Genomic DNA, 22,622 nt, shown 5'->3' with positions numbered 1-22,622 from the left:
CTTCATCGTTTACCCATTTTCCCCATTTATGTGCAACTTTTTTTGCCTTTACCTTGACAGTGTGTGTAGCTCGGGTCAGTGGCAGTGTACTGGGGAGAAGTGTGCGGCAGAGTGCGCCCTGATGGGCGGTTTACAGGTGACCACTTTTGACAAAAAGAGGTACTCACTGCAGGGAAGCGACTGCTCCTTCATTGCTGTGGAGGTGAGCCATGTGTAGAGAAATGCAATCAAACACATTTGCTTACACTATGAGGCAGATTTGTGCATTGTTACTTTGTTCTTATTCTCTGTGTGTTTTCAGGACTTTGTTGACAGGAAGGTAGTTGTGAGTGTACGCTGTGGAGAATGTACGGCAGGGGGAGGGGAAGGAGGAGGGGGGTGTCTAAAGGAGATGTCAGTAACAGCTCTCCGGACCACAGTCACCATCACAGACACCGGTATGGTATGAAGGTTTGCTTGATAGATCACAGGAAATCAAATCTAGATGTGTCTAGTAGTTTGTTTCTCTTACTGTTCTCTTTAGGCTCACAACACAGCTTTACCCAGCAATTAATGCTGCTTTAGACCATCGACTGTATACAAAAACAACACCAAAATCACAAACAAGCTTGTGTCCAGTTTGATAACTTTAACTATATACCCATCGATGTCTAGGGATGGGTATCGTTTAGGTTTTATCCAAAACCGGTGCCAAAACGGTACTTTTGAAATGGTGCCGGTGCTTAAACGGTGCTCGAACCGGTGCTTAAAGAATGGAGAACACCAACTTTGTCCAAAAACCTCTCATGTTCATCTGTTTTTTTGTAAAAAAGATAACAATGTTAGCCTTTTCTGCAGCTATGGGGCATATATGGTATCACTCTTGGCTGGAAGCAGTGCTTAAACAATGGAAAAAACACAAACTTTGTCCAAAAACCTCTCATGTTTAGCTGTTTTCCACTTTTTCTTTGGTCATTTTAGCCTTTTTAGTCAGGGTGAAGGGAGCATCTGCCATCAAACAAGAAGACAGCCGCATGTAGCTATGATGATGTTTGCTAGTTCACCTTACATGCATTAATGTAATAACGTGGTTAGCCTACTCAACGTAAATTACACACGAACAACATTAAGCTACTCATGCAGAGAAGAACGGCTGCTGCTGCATCATCATCCTCATCATTTCTGCTACACTGGCAGGGCTAGGGGCCAGGACTCTCCTCTTCGTGTTTTTGGGGGATGTTGCTAACTCCGGCTACGATAACAGGCACCACACCCGCAGTAGATGTGCTCGGTCTTTGATAGCAAGCTATCAAATACAGTGCATTTCTCTGCTTTAAAAAAAAAGGTGTTTCATCAGATTCGAGATGTTACCTCCTTTGTAGTGATGCGCGAATCATGAATGAATCGTTCAATAAGAATCACTTTAATGACTCACAAGCCCAACTGACTCACTGACTCATCCCTGTTGCTGTTAGCAAACTAATTTCATTAGTAGAAATATATCTAGCTTATAATTAAAACTGTGTGAAAAAAAACAACAGCCAGTTTCTTAACGAAAACATTTCTGCACTGAACTGGAAGAAAAAACCCTGAGTAGAAGCTCACATCAAGACAATAGCTCCTCGGTTCACAGTAGCATCGCTCTGCTAACATGCTAACAGCACATTTGAGCTGCTCACCCCCTCCCTTCCTGTGCTGAATCGTAGCCTAAGCGAATCACTCAAGGAATCACTCACCCCCTCCCTCCTGGCTCAAAGCTTCTTCTTCTTCGTAGCTCTGCTCTAAAAGAACGTACGTACCTGGGCCCGCCTACTATCCTTAGGAAAGGTAAAATGATTGGCTAGAATCCAAAGTGTATCACATCTCAGGACAAAAAAGCACCAAAATAAAGCACCAAAATGTGCGCTGCTTTTCGGTCTGGTTACTACCGTTTATGTCAGAACCGGTGCCATTATCAATAAGTCAGTTATTTACAAAAAATAATAACATAGTTTTATGTAGTTGTTGCAAACGCATTCACCTGGGGCAAAGGTGCAAGATTGTGGCTATTTGAGGAACTGCAGTTTTTGGTTCTTTTGCAAGGACTTCTTTTTACAACCTTGCAGGCTGCAGCTTGCGTCATAGTGCAGCATTTTTGTGCAATCAAAGCACAAACAGGTTTTTATAGTAGACACTGTAGAGCGTCTTGGACTTGGACTGGATTGAATGTGCTGATTGCATTCTGACTGGTTACAGCTGATATTGTTACCTTCAGGTTCAGTGACACTGAATGGCCAGAAGGAAGCGGTGCCCTTGGTAACAGGGGATCTAGCTGTGCTTAAGGCCTCCTCCTCATTTCTGCTCATCCAGATGTTTGGAGCCCAGATTCTGTGGTACCTAGATGGACCCCTGGCGTTCATCACCTTGCAGCCTGGCTTTGGAAACAAGGTGATCTTCAAACTACTCCTAGTGCTTTCAATATACTGTCCAACTGTAACATGGTTCAGAGGTCCAGTTTAGTGACCCAAGGTAGCTTCTGCAGATTAGCAAATTAGCTGTACAGATGTCACCCTCAAGTTATAACATCATTTAAGTGGGTGTTATATAGAAATGCCCCAACCATAATGTTGTCACAGAGCCAACCTGCGATCTGCAAAGAAATAAGACACGTTCTATTATGTGGAATCTCAAAGAGAAGCGCGCTAGGGCCAGGTGGTAGGCACTAAACTGTAAAATTACCATAAAACACAATGTTCAAGCAATTCCATAACATGGGATCAATCCTTCTCTGTTGGACATGGGTATATATGACAAGGTGCGCGGCCTGTGTGGAACACTGACCTGGAACCAGCGTGACGACTTTACCACCCCAGAAGGAGATGTGGAGAACAGCGTGACATCCTTTGTGGCGAAATTCACAACAGCGCTCTGCACCCTGCCTGGAGGAGCTGCACCAGAGGCCTGCTCCACGTACACCCAGAGGCGGCAGTATGCAGAGACTGTGTGTGCTGTCCTCCACAGCCCCATCTTTCAGGTCAGTGTGATGGGTACTTCTGGTCATCTCTCACGAGTTTGTTGCCTTCGCTTTTATTCACACTTGCACCTCCATCTCTGATTCTACAGTTGTGTCACGACGTGGTGGAGAGGGAGCCATATTTCCGTCTCTGTCTGTCAGAGGTTTGCAGCTGTGTGCCGCAGGGATCCTGTCACTGCACCGTCCTCACTGCCTATGCCCGACACTGTGCTCAGGAAGGTGTTGTGGTCCAGTGGCGCAACCGCACCTTCTGCAGTAAGCTGGAGGACCGTTGTTTGTGTTGTTTTGAGGCTTTGAGGGAAAAGTTATTACTATTTAGAGACCAAAAGAATGTTTTTTCTGATACAGTGTGCTAAAACCAATGCTCTGCTACGCTATCTCTTCCTTTCTCCCCAGCAATGCAGTGTTCAGGGGGTCAGGTGTACCAGGAGTGCGGTCGCACTTGTGGGAACTCATGCTCAGATTTGAGACACAGCTGGAGCTGTGATGACAGTCGCAGTCAAAGCTTGTGTGTTCCAGGCTGCCAGTGCCCACCAGGGCTTGTGCAGGACCAGCAGGGTCAGTGTGTTCCCATCTCTTTGTGCCCATGCATGCAAGGAGCAGTGATGTATTCACCTGGGGCCATGGTTCAAAATAACTGCAACACCTGGTATGTAGTCAAGGAGTTTGTCTCACCTTTCTGCCGCTACACACTTTGATCATGAAATACGTTTAGATTGAGAATTTTTAAATCTTTTATGAAATATTAAATCCACGGTACAGATGCAGATGTACACAAAAAAACACTTCGTAAATGCATCAGAGCTCAGTGGGGAAAAAAATCATACTGGATATCAATACTGGTATGGACTGGTCAGGAACCAGAGGACGAAACATCATTTAATGGAAATGAAGACTACCAACCTGCAGATGGCTAAATTCAAAGACACCCAAAATTCAAAGTGAATAAAAGATGCAGTGGTACTCAGTAGTTTGTATTGCCCCCATTGTGGTGGATGGTGTCCGGGGGATCTCCTCCCTGATCAGGAGCAGGGCATCACTGAGCTGCTGGACATTCTGAGGTACACTGAGGTCAAACACAATGTCCCACAGATGTTCTGTTGCATTTAGGTCAAGTGAGGTCAGGGCCAGTCAGTGGTGTAAATTCCTTTATCCTCCAGGAACAGCCTGCATACTCTCACCATATGAGGCCAGGCATTGCCGTGCAGCAGGAGACACCCAGGACTGCCTGCACCAGCGCAGGGTCTGACAGTGGGTCCAAGAAGCTCATCCTGATACTTAAACGCTGCCTAGTCTGTAGAGGTCTGCATGTGTTCCCCAAACCATCACTGACCCACCACCAATCTGTTCATGCTGAATGATGTTACAGGCAGCTCTCCACAGATTCTCCAGGCTCTTTCACATCTGTCACATGTGCTCAGGGTGAACCTGCTCTGAAAAGCACAGAGCACCAGTGGTAGCCCTGTCATTCCTGCTAGTTGGCAACTGACAATGCCAAATATCAAACTGGGCCCCACGATAGCTACGATAGGCTCCAGCACCCCCCGTGACCCAGAGAAGGATAAGCGGAAGCGAATGGATGGATGGATCATCCCGAGGGAAATTGGGTTAAGGCTGCCAGCCTTGCCAGTGCCATCTTACCCTTCCGACCATACAGAAAGACAGGTCAGAGAGGTATAACAATGGAAAATGCACAACATGAGGAAAGACCCCCCCAGACTGAGCTCCAAAAGGGAGATCAGTTTGAGAACAGAAAAAAACACCTCAGCACATAAATCATCAGATCTCACAACATAGAAGACATGAGCTTCGAAGGCGTTTGGAGGGGCTGGGGGGTGAGTGTAGGTCTGTGTCAGTGCACGTGTGTGACTGTGTGTGTTCCATGTTCAACTGAGAGAAAGTTTCCATTCACCCGGTTAAGCAAAAGTCAACAATTTTCGATCGATGCGGGCGGCCTTGAATGAGGGGAAAGAGTCACAACACAGTTTTGTTATCTAAGGGAGAATTTTTGTTGAAAAGCAATTTGTGTTGAATCTCCTCCAAGCTCTTGAGAGTGTGCTGGGAGACACAGCAATGACACATATTGATGTACCACCCTGGTTGAGTTGGACTACCTGTCCTCCACCATAAAAGCCTCCTGTTTGGGGAATCTCATTGTTGCTTCTCTAATGCAGTTAATTTCATTATAACCCCAAAACTGATCAACAGCCCCTCTGCTACTTAACTGACCACATCAGTATCCCCTGATGTCCTCGGATTAATCTGGTATACTACACTTCTGAAGAAAGCAGAAATTAATGAAGTTACTTAGGTGTCATTTTTCTTTGACCTCATATAGATGATTGCTTTTCTGATTGTTGTTTTTTAACAGTACATTGTAAAAGCAGCCCTTTCTCTTTTATGGCTATCTGAGTGCAGCTTTTATCATTCGCCACCGGTCATAAAGACTCAGTTGAAGTAAGCATGTTTCATCATCATCGCCTGCAGAGCTACAGTATCATACTGACCCGGTTTCATGAACAAAGTCCCGTTTTATGAGTGCGGTAGGCGAGGACGCATTGTTACAGATTTGTGCCTGTTCATCAGTGAGGACAGGTCGGTCTCTTTGGAAACTCCTGACGTTGTGAGCCTGGCTGTAATAACTGGGGTAATTTGAATTTAGCTGTACCCTTGTGAATATCTGCACAAGTTAGCATTAGCCCAACTTTTATGTCGTATACATGGTTTGCAAAAGTATTGGGCCCCCTTGAACTTTCCCACATTTTGTCACATTACAGCCACAAACATGAATCAGTTTTATTGGAATTCCAGGTGAAAGACCAACACAAAGTGGTGCACACGTGAGAAGTGGAACGAAAATCATACATGATTCCAAACATGTTTTACAAATAAATAACTGCAAAGTGGGGTGTATGTAATTATTCAGCCCCCTGAGTCAATACTTTGTAGAACCAGCTTTTGCTGCAGTTCCAGCTGCCAGTCTTTTAGGGTCTGTCTCTACCAGCTTTGCACATCTACAGACTGAAATCTTTGCCCATTCTTCTTTGCAGAACAGCTCCAGCTCAGTCAGATTAGATGGACAGCGTTTGTGAACAGCAGTTTTCAGATCTTGTCACAGATTCTTGATTGGATTTAGATCTGGACTTTGACTGGGCCAGTCTAACACATGGATATGTTTTGTTTTAAACCATCCCATCGTTGCCCTGGCTTTATGTTTAGGGTCGCTGTCCTGCTGGAAGGTGAACCTCCGCCCCAGTCTCAAGTCTTTTGCAGACTCCAAGAGGTTTTCTTCCAAGACTGCCCTGTATTTGGCTCCATCCATCTTCCCATCAACTCTGACCAGCTTCCTGTCCCTGCTGAAGAGAAGCACCCCCAGAGCATGATGCTGCCACTGTAGCAGATGTGAAATGGTCGACTGCGTTGTGACAACAGACACGGACTGGCTGGAAACAGGGTTTATTCCTATAAAACAGAGTGCAGCAGCAAAATCAGTGTCACACACAGCGGCAGCAGGCTTCTCCTCACCCAGTGTGGAGTCCGTACAGCTCTGCTTGCATCATATAAAAGAAAATACAACTTATCAAAATAATAATTTTCACAACCGCCACTTCAAAATCAAATATTACAGTGGGGTAAAACAGAGACAATTATGGAATCACTAACAATAACGTATAACATTCAAATTCCCATTAAAATAGGTCAATTGCATAATACATATTCAAACAACTTTTTAACTCTTCCCAACATGGCTGAAGATACTGCTCAGAGCACAGCTTCGGGACATGAGCTCATTATACACATAAAACAAAAACTACACATTTACACATACCTATAAAACAGAGTGCAGCAGCAAAATCAGTGTCACACACAGCGGCAGCAGGCTTCTCCTCACCCTGTTTAACACAAGTCAGTTCCACACAAACGGATGATACAACAGATAAAGCGCAGTTCCAAATATCATTTTTCTCACTCAAAGCGATTGAAAACACTTTGAGAGCTTTTAACCCTAGGAGCCAATACTTAACAAAGACAAATACACCGAATTTATATGGATAATTTAGTACAGGGAGAAGAGCTACAGAAAGCGTGCCTCACCAGTGTGGAGTCCGTACAGCTCTGGCTAGGAAACCCCACACCCGCAATGTGGCCGCAGGTGGCGTTACACTGATTAATGTCCCACTTCAACAATAACACACGAAACCTTAGTTCCACAAAAATAAAGTTCACACAATAAAAAAAAGTATAACCTATGTACAATACAGTTTTGAGAATGTTCACAATTCGTACATTATATCTCAGCTACATACTCCCCCCTGAACTTCTCAAAACCCGTTAGGTAAGGGTGAGCAACTGAGCGTCACATATAACAATTCGTAACTGTCAGTGATCTGGAAATTCACTACCCGGTGATACGTGCAACAAATATGTTTCCCAACTCATGGGGAAAGTAAACAGAAGAAAGTTGGCCAGGCCCCCTAATGTTTACTCGCAAGAGAAAGTGCTTTATACACTATCCTGAACAAACAACACGGTAACAGCTACTATATGATGAATAGTACTCTGAGCTGAAGACAATCTCAAAATAGGTGTTAACATCTGACATGAAAATCACCCAACATATAAAACAAGTAGCCCTCACAGAAACAAGTTCTTGGCAAAGCTGCTCACTACATTGCCTGTTTGTAGGTTTCTTTGCTTCATAGTCTGGATTAACCTATTCACAGGCTTCACTATTCGACCCACTCTCGTCCTGATCTGGCCTGCTGCATTACTTGGGGGTACACCACCATGTTTCACGAGGCTCCCAACCTCGCTGACTGGCTGACTTTCAGAGTAACTGATACTTGGTAGTGTTCCCTCCTCAACTGGGGTAGTGCAAGCCCTGCTGTTGTTGTCATCATCTACTTCAGGGTAAGCAGCTACTTCACTACTGGCACTGTCACTGTCCTGATGCTCCTCATCATCCAACTGCGCACAGACACTGTCTCCAATACTGTCACACTCTTGGGGTCCTCTAGGAGCCGGGACACAGTCATCCGTCATCTGAGCCACCCAACGGGCTGTGCGTTCAGTACAATCGTCCTCAGGATCAGCGACAGGGGATTCTCCATCAGATTGACTCTGCTCCTGGCCGAGTTCTGATTCACTGGCAAAAGACATCTCTGGTTCGCCCTCGGACTCTATGGGCAGGAAATTAGCCTGCAAAAGCAAGTTCCTATGGACAACTTTCTCCTGTCCACTCTTGACGTTCCTGATGCGATACGTGTGGCATGTGGGGTTCTTGGAGATCACAGTGTAGATGGTCGACTCCCACCTATCAGCTAACTTCCTACGACCCCGTTCGCCCTTGTTTGCCAAAAGGACACGATCTCCTTCCTCAATGTCAACACCTTTCTGCTTTTTGTTGTACAGGTCTGCTTGACGCTGCTGACTAGCTCCGGTGTTAGTCTGGGCCAATGCGAGTGCTTCTCTGAGGTCATCTCTCATCCTTTTTACATAACTGTCATAGTCTGTTACATCATTGTCCCTTGCAACATTGTGAAACATGACATCCACTGGTAACCTGGGGATACGCCCGTACATTAGGAAGAACGGTGCGTAACCAGTGGACTCATGAGCAGTGCAGTTGTAGACAAAGGTCAATGTCTGCAACATCTGAGGCCACTTGTGCTTCTCCCTCGGAGGTAGGGCTCTGATCATATTTCCCAAGGTCCTGTTAAACCTTTCGGTGTGACCGTTACCCATAGGGTGGTAAGGTGTCGTTCTTGACTTCTGCACCCCGGCCACTTGCAGCAGCTCTTGGATCAACTCACTCTCAAAATTGGCGCCCTGGTCTGAATGGATCCTTTGAGGGAAGCCATAGACACAGAAATATCTGTCCCACAACTGGCGCGCAACTTGTTTTGCCGTCTGATCTGAGCACTGGAAAGCATGGGCCATCTTGGTGAAATGGTCAGTCACTACTAGAACATCCACACTCTTGCCCCTGTGATCCTCTGCGGACCAGAAGTCTATGCAGACGAGCTCAAGAGGACCGGTAGTTTTAATGCTTTCGAGAGGAGCCCTCCCCTCAGGCTCGAGTGTTTTGCTGACAACACAACGTTTACAGCACTTGACATGCTCGCGAATGTCATGCTCCATGTTGATCCAGAAAAATCTCTGCCTGGCTAGGTACAGAGTTCTGCTTTGGCCCTGATGGCCAGCATCATCATGGACACCTGACAGGACTTGACTGATTAATGTGGATGGGGTCACGTACTGATGGCGCTTTTTGCCAGTGAGCAGGTCTTTGCTCACTCTGTACAGGATACCATCCAACACTTTCAACTTTTCCCACTGTTTCATCGTCTTTTGCGCTCTGTGCGACAGGTGAGCTCTTTCTCTACGTGATGGACGCCGACCACGTACGACGAACGGAATGACTTGAGACAGTGTCACATCTGCTCTCTGCTCCTCCTGTAGCTCCTGGAGCGAGAAGGCAGACAAGGTGTTCTGGCCTAGTGAGGGAAACCGATCTAGCTCTTGAGTCAACCAGGAGATTGCTCTCTGTTTTGAGCCTTGGTCCCACTCAGCGTGGCCTGCGAAGACTGCGGAAACTTCATCATTAGTCAGGGAACAACACCCTAGGCTCTCTGCAGGGGCCAAACACTCAACACTTTGGTGGTTGGCACTGAGCCTGAATGCATCCTGAACCGAGATTTCTTTGACCTGTTGCGACTCCTCTAACAGGGTTGCATAGGGTTCAGTCATGAGTCTCTGACTAACACGGTTGTGAACGAATGGCTGCCTGCTCAGTGCATCTGCAACGACATTTTTACTGCCAGGAATGTACTTGATGCTGAAGTCGTAGGGGGACAGCTTTGACACCCACCTCTGTTCACATGCATCAAGCTTGGGCTTCGTGAGAATATATGTTAGGGGGTTATTGTCTGTCCAGACGGTAAAGCTATGCCCCTTCAACCAGTGGCTGAATTTGTCACAGACAGACCACTTTAGCGCCAGAAACTCAAGGCGATGGGCGGGATAGTTTCTCTGTGCACGGGCGAGGGCCTTGCTGGCAAATGCAACGGGACGTGCTTTACTCTCGCCCTCTTGGACTTGTGACAGCACAGCACCCAAGCCGTCCTGTGAAGCGTCTGTCGACAAGATAAATGGTTTGTTGAAATCAGGGTGAGCAAGCACAACGGAGTCAAGGAGTGCAGCCTTCAAGCGTTCAAACGAGTCAACATGCTCCTTCTTCCAATCACTTGGGCTGAGCCTCCGGAAAGAAGCAGCACCTCGGGCATTTACTTTCTTTCCTTTAGGAGCGGCAGTCAGGGTAAAAAGGGGTCTGGCAATCTTAGAACAGTCCTGTATGAAGTGTTGGTAATACATCACCATACCCAGAAACGACTTTATCTTCTTCTGGGATGGCGTAACCCCGTCCTCCATCATGAGATCAGCCTCTGAGATAGCGGTGATCGCCTTAACCTTGTCAGGATCGGTCGAAACCCCGCCTTCAGTCACAACATGGCCCAGAAATCTCACACTCCTTCGGAGCAGATGACATTTTTTGGGGGCCAGCTTCAGTCCATGGGCACGTAGTCTGCTAAACACAATCTCCAACCTCCTGAGAGCCTCTGCTTCATTGGGTGCATAAACAAGCAGGTCGTCCAGGTAGCACAGCAGGGTTAGGAAATTCTGGTCGCCAAATATGCCCATCATGAGACGCATGAAGCTCGCCGGGCTGTTGCACAGGCCTTGGGGGAGTCTGTTAAACTCGTAGAGCCCCATTGGTGTTGTGAAGGCCGTTAGCTTTTTGTCCTCCTCTGCCATCTCAATATTGTAGAAGCCAGAGGTGAGATCCATGGCACTGAAAATTGCGTTACCTCCCAGGGCTGCCAGACAGTCTGACTGGTGGGGCAAGGGATGGGCATCCTTGACTGTGCGCGCGTTCAACCAGCGGTAGTCCACGCATATTCTGAGATCTCCATTCTTCTTCCACACCAGTACCAGTGGGGACGCCCACTCACTGTTGGATTTGCGGATCAGCTCTCGCTCCTCCATCTCTGTGAGCACCTGTCGCAACTTGTGGTACTGCCCTGGAGGGACGCGCCGATAGGGAAGTCTGAACGGCCTGTCGTCAGACAGATGGATGCGATGGACAAAATCCTTTGCCAGTCCACAGTCCAGCTTACCCTTGGAAAAGACATCCTCATACCTGTGGATCAGTTGCAGTACCTGAGCCTTCCAGTGGTCTGAGACTTCACAAGAGTCGAGGTCTAGGTCCTCCAACCCCATCTTCTGCAAGCTGTCACGCAGGCTAGGGCAGGAGGGAGGGCTACTCTGTGCGTCGCTACACACTGTCTGGCTCTGGACCCTAAGGGTCTCACTTGGGTTTTGGTCAGAAGCCACTTCGAGATCTTCAACAGCTACACAAGCGGAAGCATCTGCTACCTTAGCGTTTCGTCTCAATGTGATAGGCTTATCACATGTGTTCAGGATTCGAACAGGGACCCACCTATCGCCACTCATAGAAACCACAGTTCTACAGACAATGACACCTTTTTTATGAGTTTGCGATTTTGGTGGTTCAACCAGAATGGCGCTGCCCTCGGAAAGGGGTGATGACGCTGGCAGTCTGCCCCATACAAGGTGCTCTTGCTTGGGGAGTAGAGTCACTGCCTGAGCTAGTTTGACAGTGCCAATGACATCTGGCATTTTGTCACCCCTCCACCGGTTAATGCCAGACAGCATATTCAGAAACTGCACTATTTCAGGCGCTTCTGCTGATTCGGGTTTGCTCAGGACTTGCCAGAAATGGGGGGACAGCCTGAAGTGTCTGAGGAGGTGTTTGATAACATTTGTCCCTAAAATCAACTGATCTTTCTGACCGGGGACCACTAGGGCAGGCACTCTGAACGTACAATCATACACTTCCATTTTCAACTCGCATATACTCTTGGGTTTAACCTGAACTCCACCACAGCCCACTAGCACAATGTCGGTACGAGTGTCGCTTAATTCCAATGCGACCCCAGCGCTCTTTAACTCTCGCTCCGCCTCTTCGCTCAAGGTACACGCCATGGAACCTGTATCAAGAAGGGCCTGCAAAGAGACTTTGTCATTCACCAATGCATTCGTGTAAAATAGGCTGTCTGCCTCATCAAGTCTTACTATATTCTGGGAAAGTACAACAGTACCAGGTGGGGCACACTTCAGGCTTTCTTTGTATACAGTCTGTATGTCATCACTGGGATTGAGGGTTTCACACTCTTCGCTCACACTGTCCCCTCTCAAGTGCAAGCACCCTAGTTTCCCTGGGGATTATTTTGCTGGGTAATGGGTTCAGCTGCTCTGGGGCAGTCTTTCCTCTGATGCCCAACCTCCAGGCAACCTAGACATCTCCTCTCTCTCATGCAGTGAGTGCGCGTGGAATGTGAGCTATTGCCACAAACCTGGCACGAAGGGAACCTGGCTGAGGCTAGAGGCTGTGGTCTAATTACGGGGTGGACAGGCTGGTTGGAGCGCTCTAACACCCTCTCCAGCATACTGAGCACGCGGTCTAGAGCACTTGGGTCTGAAGCGGCAGCTCCAGCAGCCTTACCCGGGCTGTCCTGGGAACATTTTACTGTACCTACTTGGGCATGGTTCAGTTCAAACTCAGGCGACTCGCTTGTGGTTGTCGCAGTGGCCACGAGGAGGGGATGGGGTCTGGCAGAGCCCAGGCTCTTCTTTTTTGCATGACACTCTCTTTGGTGTTCATCAATGGCTTCCTGAACCTCCATTACTGTCCATTTACTGATGGGCTTACATTTGAAAACACAGGCGAGGCTGGGATCAGGACAATTTCTGATAAACATCATGGCTATCTCTGCCTCCATGTTCTCCATTTTGCCTCCCTGACGCTGTAAATGCTTGTCAGCTGCCTCAGCAGCGATATTAAGCCTCACCCAATAGTCTACTGGGGTCTCTTTTGCAACTGCTTGGGTGGCATAGAAGTCAGCCAGTGGTTGACAGGAGCCAGGACTATCACTAAAATAACGCCTGAGTATGGCATAGATGGTCTCAGGGTTGGTCACTACACCAGAACATGAGTTACTTTTCAAACCCACCTTAACAATGTTTTTAGCTCTGCCGAGGAGGTGGTTTAAGACTTCATCCACCTGCACGGCTCTAGACAACCCTCTCTTCTCTAAGTACACTTCCATCATGTCTATCCACTCATGAACAGAGTACTTATCCGCATCATCACCTCTGTACATAGGTGGGTCTTTGATATCTTGTCGGACCACTAAGTTCACTTTGGAGAGGTCGAGAGTGGTGTCAGGGCTCTTAACTTTGGGGGACTCGGCTGGAGCTGTCTGGTTTGGACCAAGTGGGACTTGACTGGATAGTAGCCGGCTAGCGATTGATTCACCTATCTGGGTTCCCAATTCACCAATGAGCTCACGTAGCTCTTTGTGTGTGCTGTCGTCGCTCAAAGCAGGGGTTGAGGACTGGCGCTCATGAGCTTTATTTCGAATAATGTCATCTGACTCTGCTGGCTCATCACGCGACATTATAGACCTGTCTCTCACTTCATCTGCCCCAGACAGTCTCCAACCTCTCCCAGCGACTGGCGTGAAAAGGTTAAAGGAGTCTTGGCCCCTACCAGCCATGTTGCTTACAGGAGGTTAGCAATAACTACAAAGGGGATCAGAAACAAAAGGAATACAAAAATACCTATCACTCAGAAAAATACAACACAAGTAAACACGGCTCAGTTAGACTCTAACAGGTGTAACTGGGAGAAATGCCTACAAACAGAACACTGGAAATTTTTTGCTGACCCACAGAATAATTTTACTTATATTACAGGTGTCGGAAGTGTTCAGCTCAACCTCAGCGATCGGCAGCGGCTAATCAGATGCATCCGGGTCACGGCACCACTTTTATGTAGCAGATGTGAAATGGTCGACTGCGTTGTGACAACAGACACGGACTGGCTGGAAACAGGGTTTATTCCTATAAAACAGAGTGCAGCAGCAAAATCAGTGTCACACACAGCGGCAGCAGGCTTCTCCTCACCCAGTGTGGAGTCCGTACAGCTCTGCTTGCATCATATAAAAGAAAATACAACTTATCAAAATAATAATTTTCACAACCGCCACTTCAAAATCAAATATTACAGTGGGGTAAAACAGAGACAATTATGGAATCACTAACAATAACGTATAACATTCAAATTCCCATTAAAATAGGTCAATTGCATAATACATATTCAAACAACTTTTTAACTCTTCCCAACATGGCTGAAGATACTGCTCAGAGCACAGCTTCGGGACATGAGCTCATTATACACATAAAACAAAAACTACACATTTACACATACCTATAAAACAGAGTGCAGCAGCAAAATCAGTGTCACACACAGCGGCAGCAGGCTTCTCCTCACCCTGTTTAACACAAGTCAGTTCCACACAAACGGATGATACAACAGATAAAGCGCAGTTCCAAATATCATTTTTCTCACTCAAAGCGATTGAAAACACTTTGAGAGCTTTTAACCCTAGGAGCCAATACTTAACAAAGACAAATACACCGAATTTATATGGATAATTTAGTACAGGGAGAAGAGCTACAGAAAGCGTGCCTCACCAGTGTGGAGTCCGTACAGCTCTGGCTAGGAAACCCCACACCCGCAATGTGGCCGCAGGTGGCGTTACACTGATTAATGTCCCACTTCAACAATAACACACGAAACCTTAGTTCCACAAAAATAAAGTTCACACAATAAAAAAAAGTATAACCTATGTACAATACAGTTTTGAGAATGTTCACAATTCGTACATTATATCTCAGCTACACCACCACCATATCTGACAGTGGGGATGGTTCAGAGTGATGTGCAGTGTTAGTTTTCCACCACACATAGTGTTTTGCATTTTGGTCTCATCTGACCAGAGCAGCTTCTTCCACATGTTTGCTGTGTCCCCCACATGGCTTGTGGCAAACTGCAAACGGGACTTCTTATGGTTTTCTGTTAACAATGGCTTTCTTCTTGCCGCTCTTCCATAAAGGCCAACTTTGTGCAGTGCACGACTAATAATTGTCCTATGGACAGATTCCCCCACCTGAGCTGTAGATCTCTGCAGCTCGTCCAGAGTCACCATGGGCCTCTTGGCTGCATTTCTGATCAGCGCTCTCGTTGTTCGGCCTGTGAGTTTAGGTGGACGGCCTTGTCTTGGTAGGTTTACAGTTGTGCCATACTCCTTCCATTTCTGGATGATTGCTTGAAAAGTGCTCCGGGGGATGTTCAAGGCTTGGGAAATCTTTGTGTAGCCTAAGCCTGCTTTAAATTTCTCAATAACTTTATCCCTGACCTGTCTGGTGTGTTCTTTGGACTTCATGGTGTTGTTGCTCCCAATATTCTCTTAGACAACCTCTGAGGCCGTCACAGAGCAGCTGTATTTGTACTGACATTAGATTACACACAGGTGCACCGTTTAGTCATTAGCACTCATCAGGCACCGTCTATGGGCAACTGACTGCACTCAGACCAAAGGGGGCTGAATAATTACGCACACCCCACTTTGCAGTTATTTATTTGTAAAAAATGTTTGGAGTCATGTATGATTTTCGTTCCACTTCTCACGTGTGCACCACTTTGTGTTGGTCTTTCACCTGGAATTCCAATAAAACTGATTCATGTTTGTGGCTGTAATGTGACAAAATGTGGGAAAGTTCAAGGGGACCAAATACTTTTGCAAGACACTGTATTTAAATGACTGCAACTGCAAACTATAGATGCACATAAGAGCGTGATGCCTACTTGGTGGTGCAAGAGCTCTGATGAAATCACTCTATGTTCCTGCTTGCTGATACAGGATAGGTTGATTTCATTGCATTTCTTTACCATGTAACGGCAGTGTGCATTACTCTGTGGGTTTAAGTAACTTACCGACGGCTCAGATTAGTTTCTCTCTGATTTCTAATATATTGTGACATGTTGGTCTGTACAGAGTCCGTTTTGTACGTGACTTGTTTCCTTTGAGCTGGTGATATCAGTCTGACCTGAGTAATTGCTATGAGGAAACAGGGAAATTCTGGTTAATCATTAAGCAGATATCGTAAATGACATACAGTATATCAGGGCACGTTAAATGAAAAACACTGGCTGTTGATTCAAGTGAATCATTAAGTGATTCTTGTCACGCCTCAGCTGCTGTTAAAGGAGAATAAAAATGTATGGATGATAGTTTAGTGTCATCACTATGAAGTCTGCTTTATAGTGTATTCACTGTTTCACCTGCTAAACCAAACTTGTTAATAACAACGTTTCAGTAATAATCTTTAATAGACCTATAATGTCTTGGTAATACCATTCAGTAGATGTTCATACTAACTCCACTCCCTCGTCTCTTCCCTCCATAGTGTGTGTGAGCAGGGATTGTTTAACTGCACTCAAGAGCTCTGTGAGGAGGTGAACCAGTGCCCCGGCACTCTGGTCTACTCCCCACGCTCCTGCCTCCTCACCTGCTCGAGCCTGGACCCTCCTGGCCAACAGCAGGGCTCAAGCGTCATGCAGTCAAGCTGCAGAGAGCCCCTGTCTGGCTGTGTGTGTCCACAGGGGACTGTCTTACTAGTGAGTGAAAACCTTTTTTGTGCAGGTTTATGCAGATGTTGCTGTAGGTTTATGATCACATTCATTTCTGTTCCAGTCATATCCTCCCGAGGCCCTGCCTATTAATGCATGTCCTCTGTAGTGGACACACTACTTTTTATTCAACATCTGTAGGGTGCTATCATGGCTTATTTCAAACAGCTGGTGAACAGAGGAGCTTCACTAAGGGCCAATATTAGATAGATAAGGATTATTTTCAATGTCAATCGTGCAAAAAATCATGAATCCCTTAATGTCAGCTCCAAATTAAATTCCATGGTGTTTTGTGAGTTTAGAGACAAACAACACAACGAGAGCTGTAGTCTTTGATCATGACCGACATTTTCGTACTTTACATCTTCTTTTCCTTCAGGGCGACCGCTGTGTTCTGCCAGATGAATGTCCATGTCACCACAATGGTCGACTTTATTACAGCAATGACACCATCACTAAGGACTGCAACACATGGTAATGTATGAGCTGAGTGCATCAAAATTCTTTAAGATATATTAATTATAAACGTATTCTTTTTACAACGGTATCATTTTTCCCTGCAGTGTGTGCAATGAGCGTCGCTGGCACTGTGGCCGCTCTGCCTGTGCTGGTGTATGTGTGGCAACGGGGGACCCACACTATGTGACGTTCGACGGTCGTTGCTACTCTTTCCTGGGTGACTGCCAGTACGTGTTAGCCAGGGAGACCAGCGGCTTATTCAGCGTCACGGCGGAGAACGTGCCGTGTGGAAGCACGGGAGTCACCTGCACAAAATCAGTCACCCTCAGTCTGGGAAACACGGTCATACATCTTCTAAGAGGTAGAGGGCTCAATGGTGCTGCTAAATGAGAGTTTATATCCAGCAAACATGGCCCCTTGGAACCCATGTGAGAGCAGAATACTGCTTTAGAAAAAGCCCCCTATTCACAAGAGGTCACCACATAGTTGATATGTCAGATTTTTACACCACATACCCAACTACTACACTCAAACTAGAGACCTTCTGATTCATACTCAAACATGTAAATCATTGCACGGGTAAGCTACTTGCCCTCAAAGGCAAAACCCCGAACGTCCCATCAAACAAGTTCGTCTGTGATCTTGAGTTTAACTTAACTTTTACTGAAGTTTTGAATCACTTGTGTGTTCTTAGGTGCTGTTTTTATCAGACATGACTCACAAATGTGTCCTATTTCTCTTTTGGCAAAGTGATTGTACTATGTGAGGAAAGTGAGGGTCTAATTGCTAAACTGTCTGTGACATTAGGTAATGCTGTGACAGTAAATGGGATGCCAGTTAGCCTACCAAAGTCTTACAGTGGCAGTGGCCTGACTTTGGAAAAAGTTGGCCTGTTTGTGTCCCTCTCGTCACGTCTTGGAGTCACTTTGCTGTGGGATGGAGGTAAGACGCACACATATAAACTAAATATAAAAGATCCTTTGCAGAAAATACACAGAAAAACATTGAAATACTTAAAGTGACACGCATTTGCTCCTTTAAAGTAGGGATTTAAGTTCATCCCTACTGGCCGTTAGAGCGATTGCAGCCTGTCAAAATGATCAGTATTTACAACAACATTAGTATATGTAGTTGCCATAGTGTCTGTGCCTTGCTTAAAAACTCTGTCCCATAATTGCTGCTTGCAACTTGCATTTCTTCTTCCAGGTATGCGTGTGTACGTGCGTTTGGCGGCCCATCTTCGTGGTCGGGTCGGGGGCCTGTGTGGTAACTTTGATGGGGACACAGAGAACGACTTCACAACACGGCAGGGAATTGTGGAATCGACAGCCGAGCTGTTTGGAAACTCTTGGAAGGTCAGCCCATCCTGCCCTGACGTGGCAGACCAGGACCTCCGGGACCCCTGCGCTGTAAGTTCACATTCACACACACACAGAGGGATTTTTGGTTTTAGTCTGCGTTACACTAAGTTCTGACACTGTCTTCTTCAGCTGAACTCCCACAGAGTGACATGGGCCAGGAAAAAATGTGCTGTGCTGACTCAGGGACTCTTCTCAAGGTGCCACCCTGAGGTGCCCTTTCAGCAGTATTATGACTGGTGTGTCTTTGATGCTTGTGGGTGAGTGGCAGCGCTAATCTATGCAAGACATATTAAACCTAAAAAAATATATACCGTATTTTTTGGACCATAAGGCGCACAGGATTATACGGAGCATTAAGTGAAACAAAACAGTCAGATAAGTCCAACTTTACTTAACTCATTCTTCTTGCTTCCTCCACTTTCCTACCATTGATTCATCCATCCCATCCATCCATTCGCTTCCGCTTATCCTTTTTCAGGGTCGCGGGGGGCGCTGGAGCCTATCCCAGCTGTCATAGGGCGAGAGGCGAGGTACACCCTGGACAGGTCGCCAGTCTGTCGCAGGGCCAACACACAGGGACAGACAACCATTCGCACTCACTTTCATTCGCACATTCACACCTAGTGACAATTTGGGTTATCCAATTAACCTATCCCCACTAAGTGCATGTCTCCGGAGTACCCGGAGGGAACCCACGCAAACACGGGGAGAACATGCAAACTCCACACAGAAAGACCCCGGCCTGATGTTGGAATTGAACTCAGGACCTTCTTGCTGTGCGGCAACAGTGCTAACCACCGTGCCACCGTGCTGCCATTGATTCATTAATGTTGAATTCTCTGCAGCTGCTCTGTTTCCACGTTGTTGCAGTACATTAATGACTAACCTCGTATTGTGGATGGATTATCTCAGTTGTTCTCCTGACTGAAGTTTGGTCCGTTTACAGCATCCTGCCTTGGGATTGCATTTGTCCCTAACCATCGGGAACCCTCACGTTAACTTTTATCGAGTGGAAAAATGTTAGCCTTCATCCTCCAGCTTCACTGTGTTTATGTTATGCTAACATAGCTGTGTTGCTAGCAATCACGTAGCACATCATTATATACCAGCTAGCCCAACTTCAGTAACCCTACAAACGTCACTGCTGTTTAGTTTTCTGTCTTCATTTATGCTGGAAGTGATAGCAGAGCTGTACGTTTGAATGTTTTCAGAAATCTCAGTCAGAACATGCTATATCATGCTTAGGTGGAAACTAGTGAGCTAACCTCCTGCTAACTTCTAACTCTGTTAAATGTAATAAATCCTGTTTTCATGGATGCCTGGATGTTAAACTTAATTATTACACCTGGTAAAGCAGCAACACTGATCATTTTATTAAAGATGAAAGAATTTAGACAGTTTGTAACTCTCAGTGATGCTGCAGTGATTGTTTGACTTTGGGACCTGAAGCCGACGGAGTTTAGGACCCAGATTACTCCGTGAGGCTCCTGACTGTGGCAGCCGTAATGCTCCAACCATCCATCAAGCGGTGCGGCTTCATAGCTACCAAAGTCATACTAAAACATTTTTTGACAAATTTTTGAGCGCCGTGAGGCACATAAAATCGGTTCGAGGTCAGTAAGCACAGCCAGAATTCATGCATCAGTATTATAAGGCGCACTGCAGATTTTTGAGAAAATTAAAGGATTTTAAGTGTGCCTTATAGTGCGGAAAATACAGTTGTATCTAGCATATTTATAATGCTGCAAAGTTAGTGGGTTAATCTATTTTGCACTTTATCATCAGCTTTATCTGCTGTCTGAAGTATCTAGTTTCACTTTACAGATTTGTTTGAGTAAAACGGTCCGTACCCTTTTGCAGTTTAGCAAACAATCCCTGTTTTTATGAGCATAAACTGAAATCTGATTAAACTGAGGCAAGAACAATGACTGTTTATGATATCAATTATCATTTGGTGAAAGAAAATTTTACTTGACCAAGAAAAATGCAATCTTCAGTCACTGGGTTTTAGTTTAAAAAAAAACTGTCCGCTGTTACAAAAATGATTACAGGACTGCCACCAGCGAAGCATGCTGCTTATACAGCAGTTAGTAAGGAAAAATGTAACCAAGTCATTCTAAAACTGTGTATTTGGAGTAACAGTTTAAAGGTAGCTTTGTTGTTTGTCACGTGTTTTAGCTGTGACTCAGGTGGAGACTGTGAGTGTCTCTGTACAGCCATCGCTACCTACGCCGAAGAGTGTAACCGGCGAGGGGTCTACATCCACTGGCGGTCCCAGGAGCTCTGTCGTACGTTGCCATCCTTCACACACGCCCATACCTGAGCTAATGTCCGGGGCACACTTTCTCTAACTTTAACTTCATCTTCCTGTAGCTCTGCAGTGTGACAACGGGCTGGTTTATGATCCCTGTGGTCCAGCTTGCTCGCGTTCATGTCCAACCATTCAGCAAGGTCCACATTCCAGCTGCGATGCTGTTTCCTGTGTGGAGGGCTGCTTCTGTCCTGCAGGCACTGTCCGACATGGTGAGACAGACTCTGCTCTGTCCATAGCTGTGATGTATAAAACTGAACATTACAGTTGACTCTGTATTGGTATTTTAATGTGACAAAGCAGAACTTGAAGCCACATGTCAGAAGAATGAGAGGAATGGGTGCTGAACGCCTAATACAACATGCATATGTGTGGGAAGTTAAACTAGGGCGATTTGCTTCTTTAGTTTAGAACTTACAGCCTTATACTACATGCAGAACAAAAACAAACTAGAAACTGAGTGATGTGCACATTCACACACACTGCACAGCAGCAGTAACTTCACTGACGTGCCAGTTTTCAGGACTGGTGCAGGAAGAGGACCCAAACGTGGGGCTCTGAGACAAACAAGAGACACAAAGGCTGAAGGCAAATGTTAAAAATCCAAAATATTCTCCTTCAGGGCAAAAACACAGGAAACAGAAGGTGAGCAAAGCATAAGAATGACAAGCAGTATAAACAGGCTAGAGGCAAGCACAGACAGGAACACAGGTATAGAAAACAGACACTCCAACAAACACTGAGGTTTGAAATAGGACAGGTCACCAGAGAAAGAGAGACACGTGGGAATCAGCTGAAACTAATTCAGGTAACAACACATGAAAGTAAAACTAAGACTAAAAGGTGCAAGACACAAATGACTGTCAAAATAAAACAGGAACTAGGTAATCTCGTTAAAATAACGTTAAGCCCTAACTGCATTAACGCGGCGAATCTTGGTAAGCGAGTTAACGCGGATCGCCCCGTGCGTTAGCGTGGTTAGCTCGTTAGCGCTGTGCTGCGTTAATGCGGTTATAGCGTTAACGTCATTGTAACGAGATTAATGCTGACAGCACTAGAAGTAACCTAAACAGGTAATGCCTAAAGCAGAGACAAAGACTCGACGAGATTAAAGAAACATGAGGGAGGCGGAAAAGTATAAGATACCAAAAGACTCACAGCAGGAAGGAGTTTATAATCACTTAGTAACTACTTACAACATCACAAGTGAAGAAACTGACAACCAATAAGCAAAACCAATAACTACGGAATCAAAATACTAAATAAATACAGAATGTAAATAATCAAATGGGAACGTAGTAGCGAATACTTAATAAGGATTTATTCAAAACGCAGGACTACAACACCAAGCAGTCAGGAGGTGCTAGAAAATGCAGTGGCTTCTTTTTCTGCACAGCCAATGGGATTATTTACATATTCCAGGTTTATCATCACTGCTGAAATATTAATGCCGTGATCTGACTTGTTTCAGTGTCATGCTGACAGAAACACGTGTAAAAACTGCTCTTACACTGAGTACTATTTTTGCTTCTTCACCAAACCAGAGTATTTGAAACCAGCTGCGTCGCACCACTAAAATTAAGTAGCTGCAACTGTTTTGGATGTCTTTTTTCAGTCTAACCCACAACGACCCACTGCCGTCTTTACGTTCTTTGTCTGTATGTTTTTTATGAAACAGGCGACAGCTGTGTAGCTCCCAGCCAGTGTCCGTGTGAGTGGGATGGCTCCTTGTTTCCAGCTGGAGCTGCTGTCACTCAACACTGCCAGAACTGGTCAGTCTTTCTGAACATTTATAAATGTGTATTCTTTGTTTTTGTCTGTCCATAAAAACCTTTTGCCTTTGTGTGTTCAGCTCCTGTGAGGAGGGTGTTTGGAAGTGTG

At 45.8% G+C, this 22,622-nt stretch overlaps 1 protein-coding gene across 1 annotated transcript in view; it reads left to right on the top strand.

Annotated features, from left to right (window-relative positions):
• The window catches only part of sspo (SCO-spondin), a 48,995-nt gene that overhangs the window by 14,119 nt on the left and 12,254 nt on the right, over positions 1–22,622 (top strand). Inside the window, exons 13-28 of the mRNA XM_026180213.1 lie at positions 61–202; positions 302–437; positions 2,234–2,406; positions 2,774–2,992; positions 3,082–3,247; positions 3,389–3,641; positions 16,388–16,598; positions 16,990–17,084; positions 17,174–17,430; positions 17,877–18,011; positions 18,276–18,478; positions 18,560–18,687; positions 20,609–20,718; positions 20,804–20,953; positions 22,420–22,513; positions 22,594–22,622. The exon at positions 22,594–22,622 is cut by the window's right edge and continues 181 nt beyond it. Coding sequence (XP_026035998.1) covers positions 61–202; positions 302–437; positions 2,234–2,406; positions 2,774–2,992; positions 3,082–3,247; positions 3,389–3,641; positions 16,388–16,598; positions 16,990–17,084; positions 17,174–17,430; positions 17,877–18,011; positions 18,276–18,478; positions 18,560–18,687; positions 20,609–20,718; positions 20,804–20,953; positions 22,420–22,513; positions 22,594–22,622 — 2,501 coding nt within the window. The remainder of the gene's footprint in view (positions 1–60; positions 203–301; positions 438–2,233; positions 2,407–2,773; positions 2,993–3,081; positions 3,248–3,388; positions 3,642–16,387; positions 16,599–16,989; positions 17,085–17,173; positions 17,431–17,876; positions 18,012–18,275; positions 18,479–18,559; positions 18,688–20,608; positions 20,719–20,803; positions 20,954–22,419; positions 22,514–22,593) is intronic.

Source organism: Astatotilapia calliptera, chromosome 9, assembly GCF_900246225.1.
Source record: "Astatotilapia calliptera chromosome 9, fAstCal1.2, whole genome shotgun sequence".
In the NCBI taxonomy this organism is placed as follows: Eukaryota; Metazoa; Chordata; class Actinopteri; order Cichliformes; family Cichlidae; genus Astatotilapia; species Astatotilapia calliptera.
This window is presented reverse-complemented; position numbering and strand designations above follow the sequence as displayed.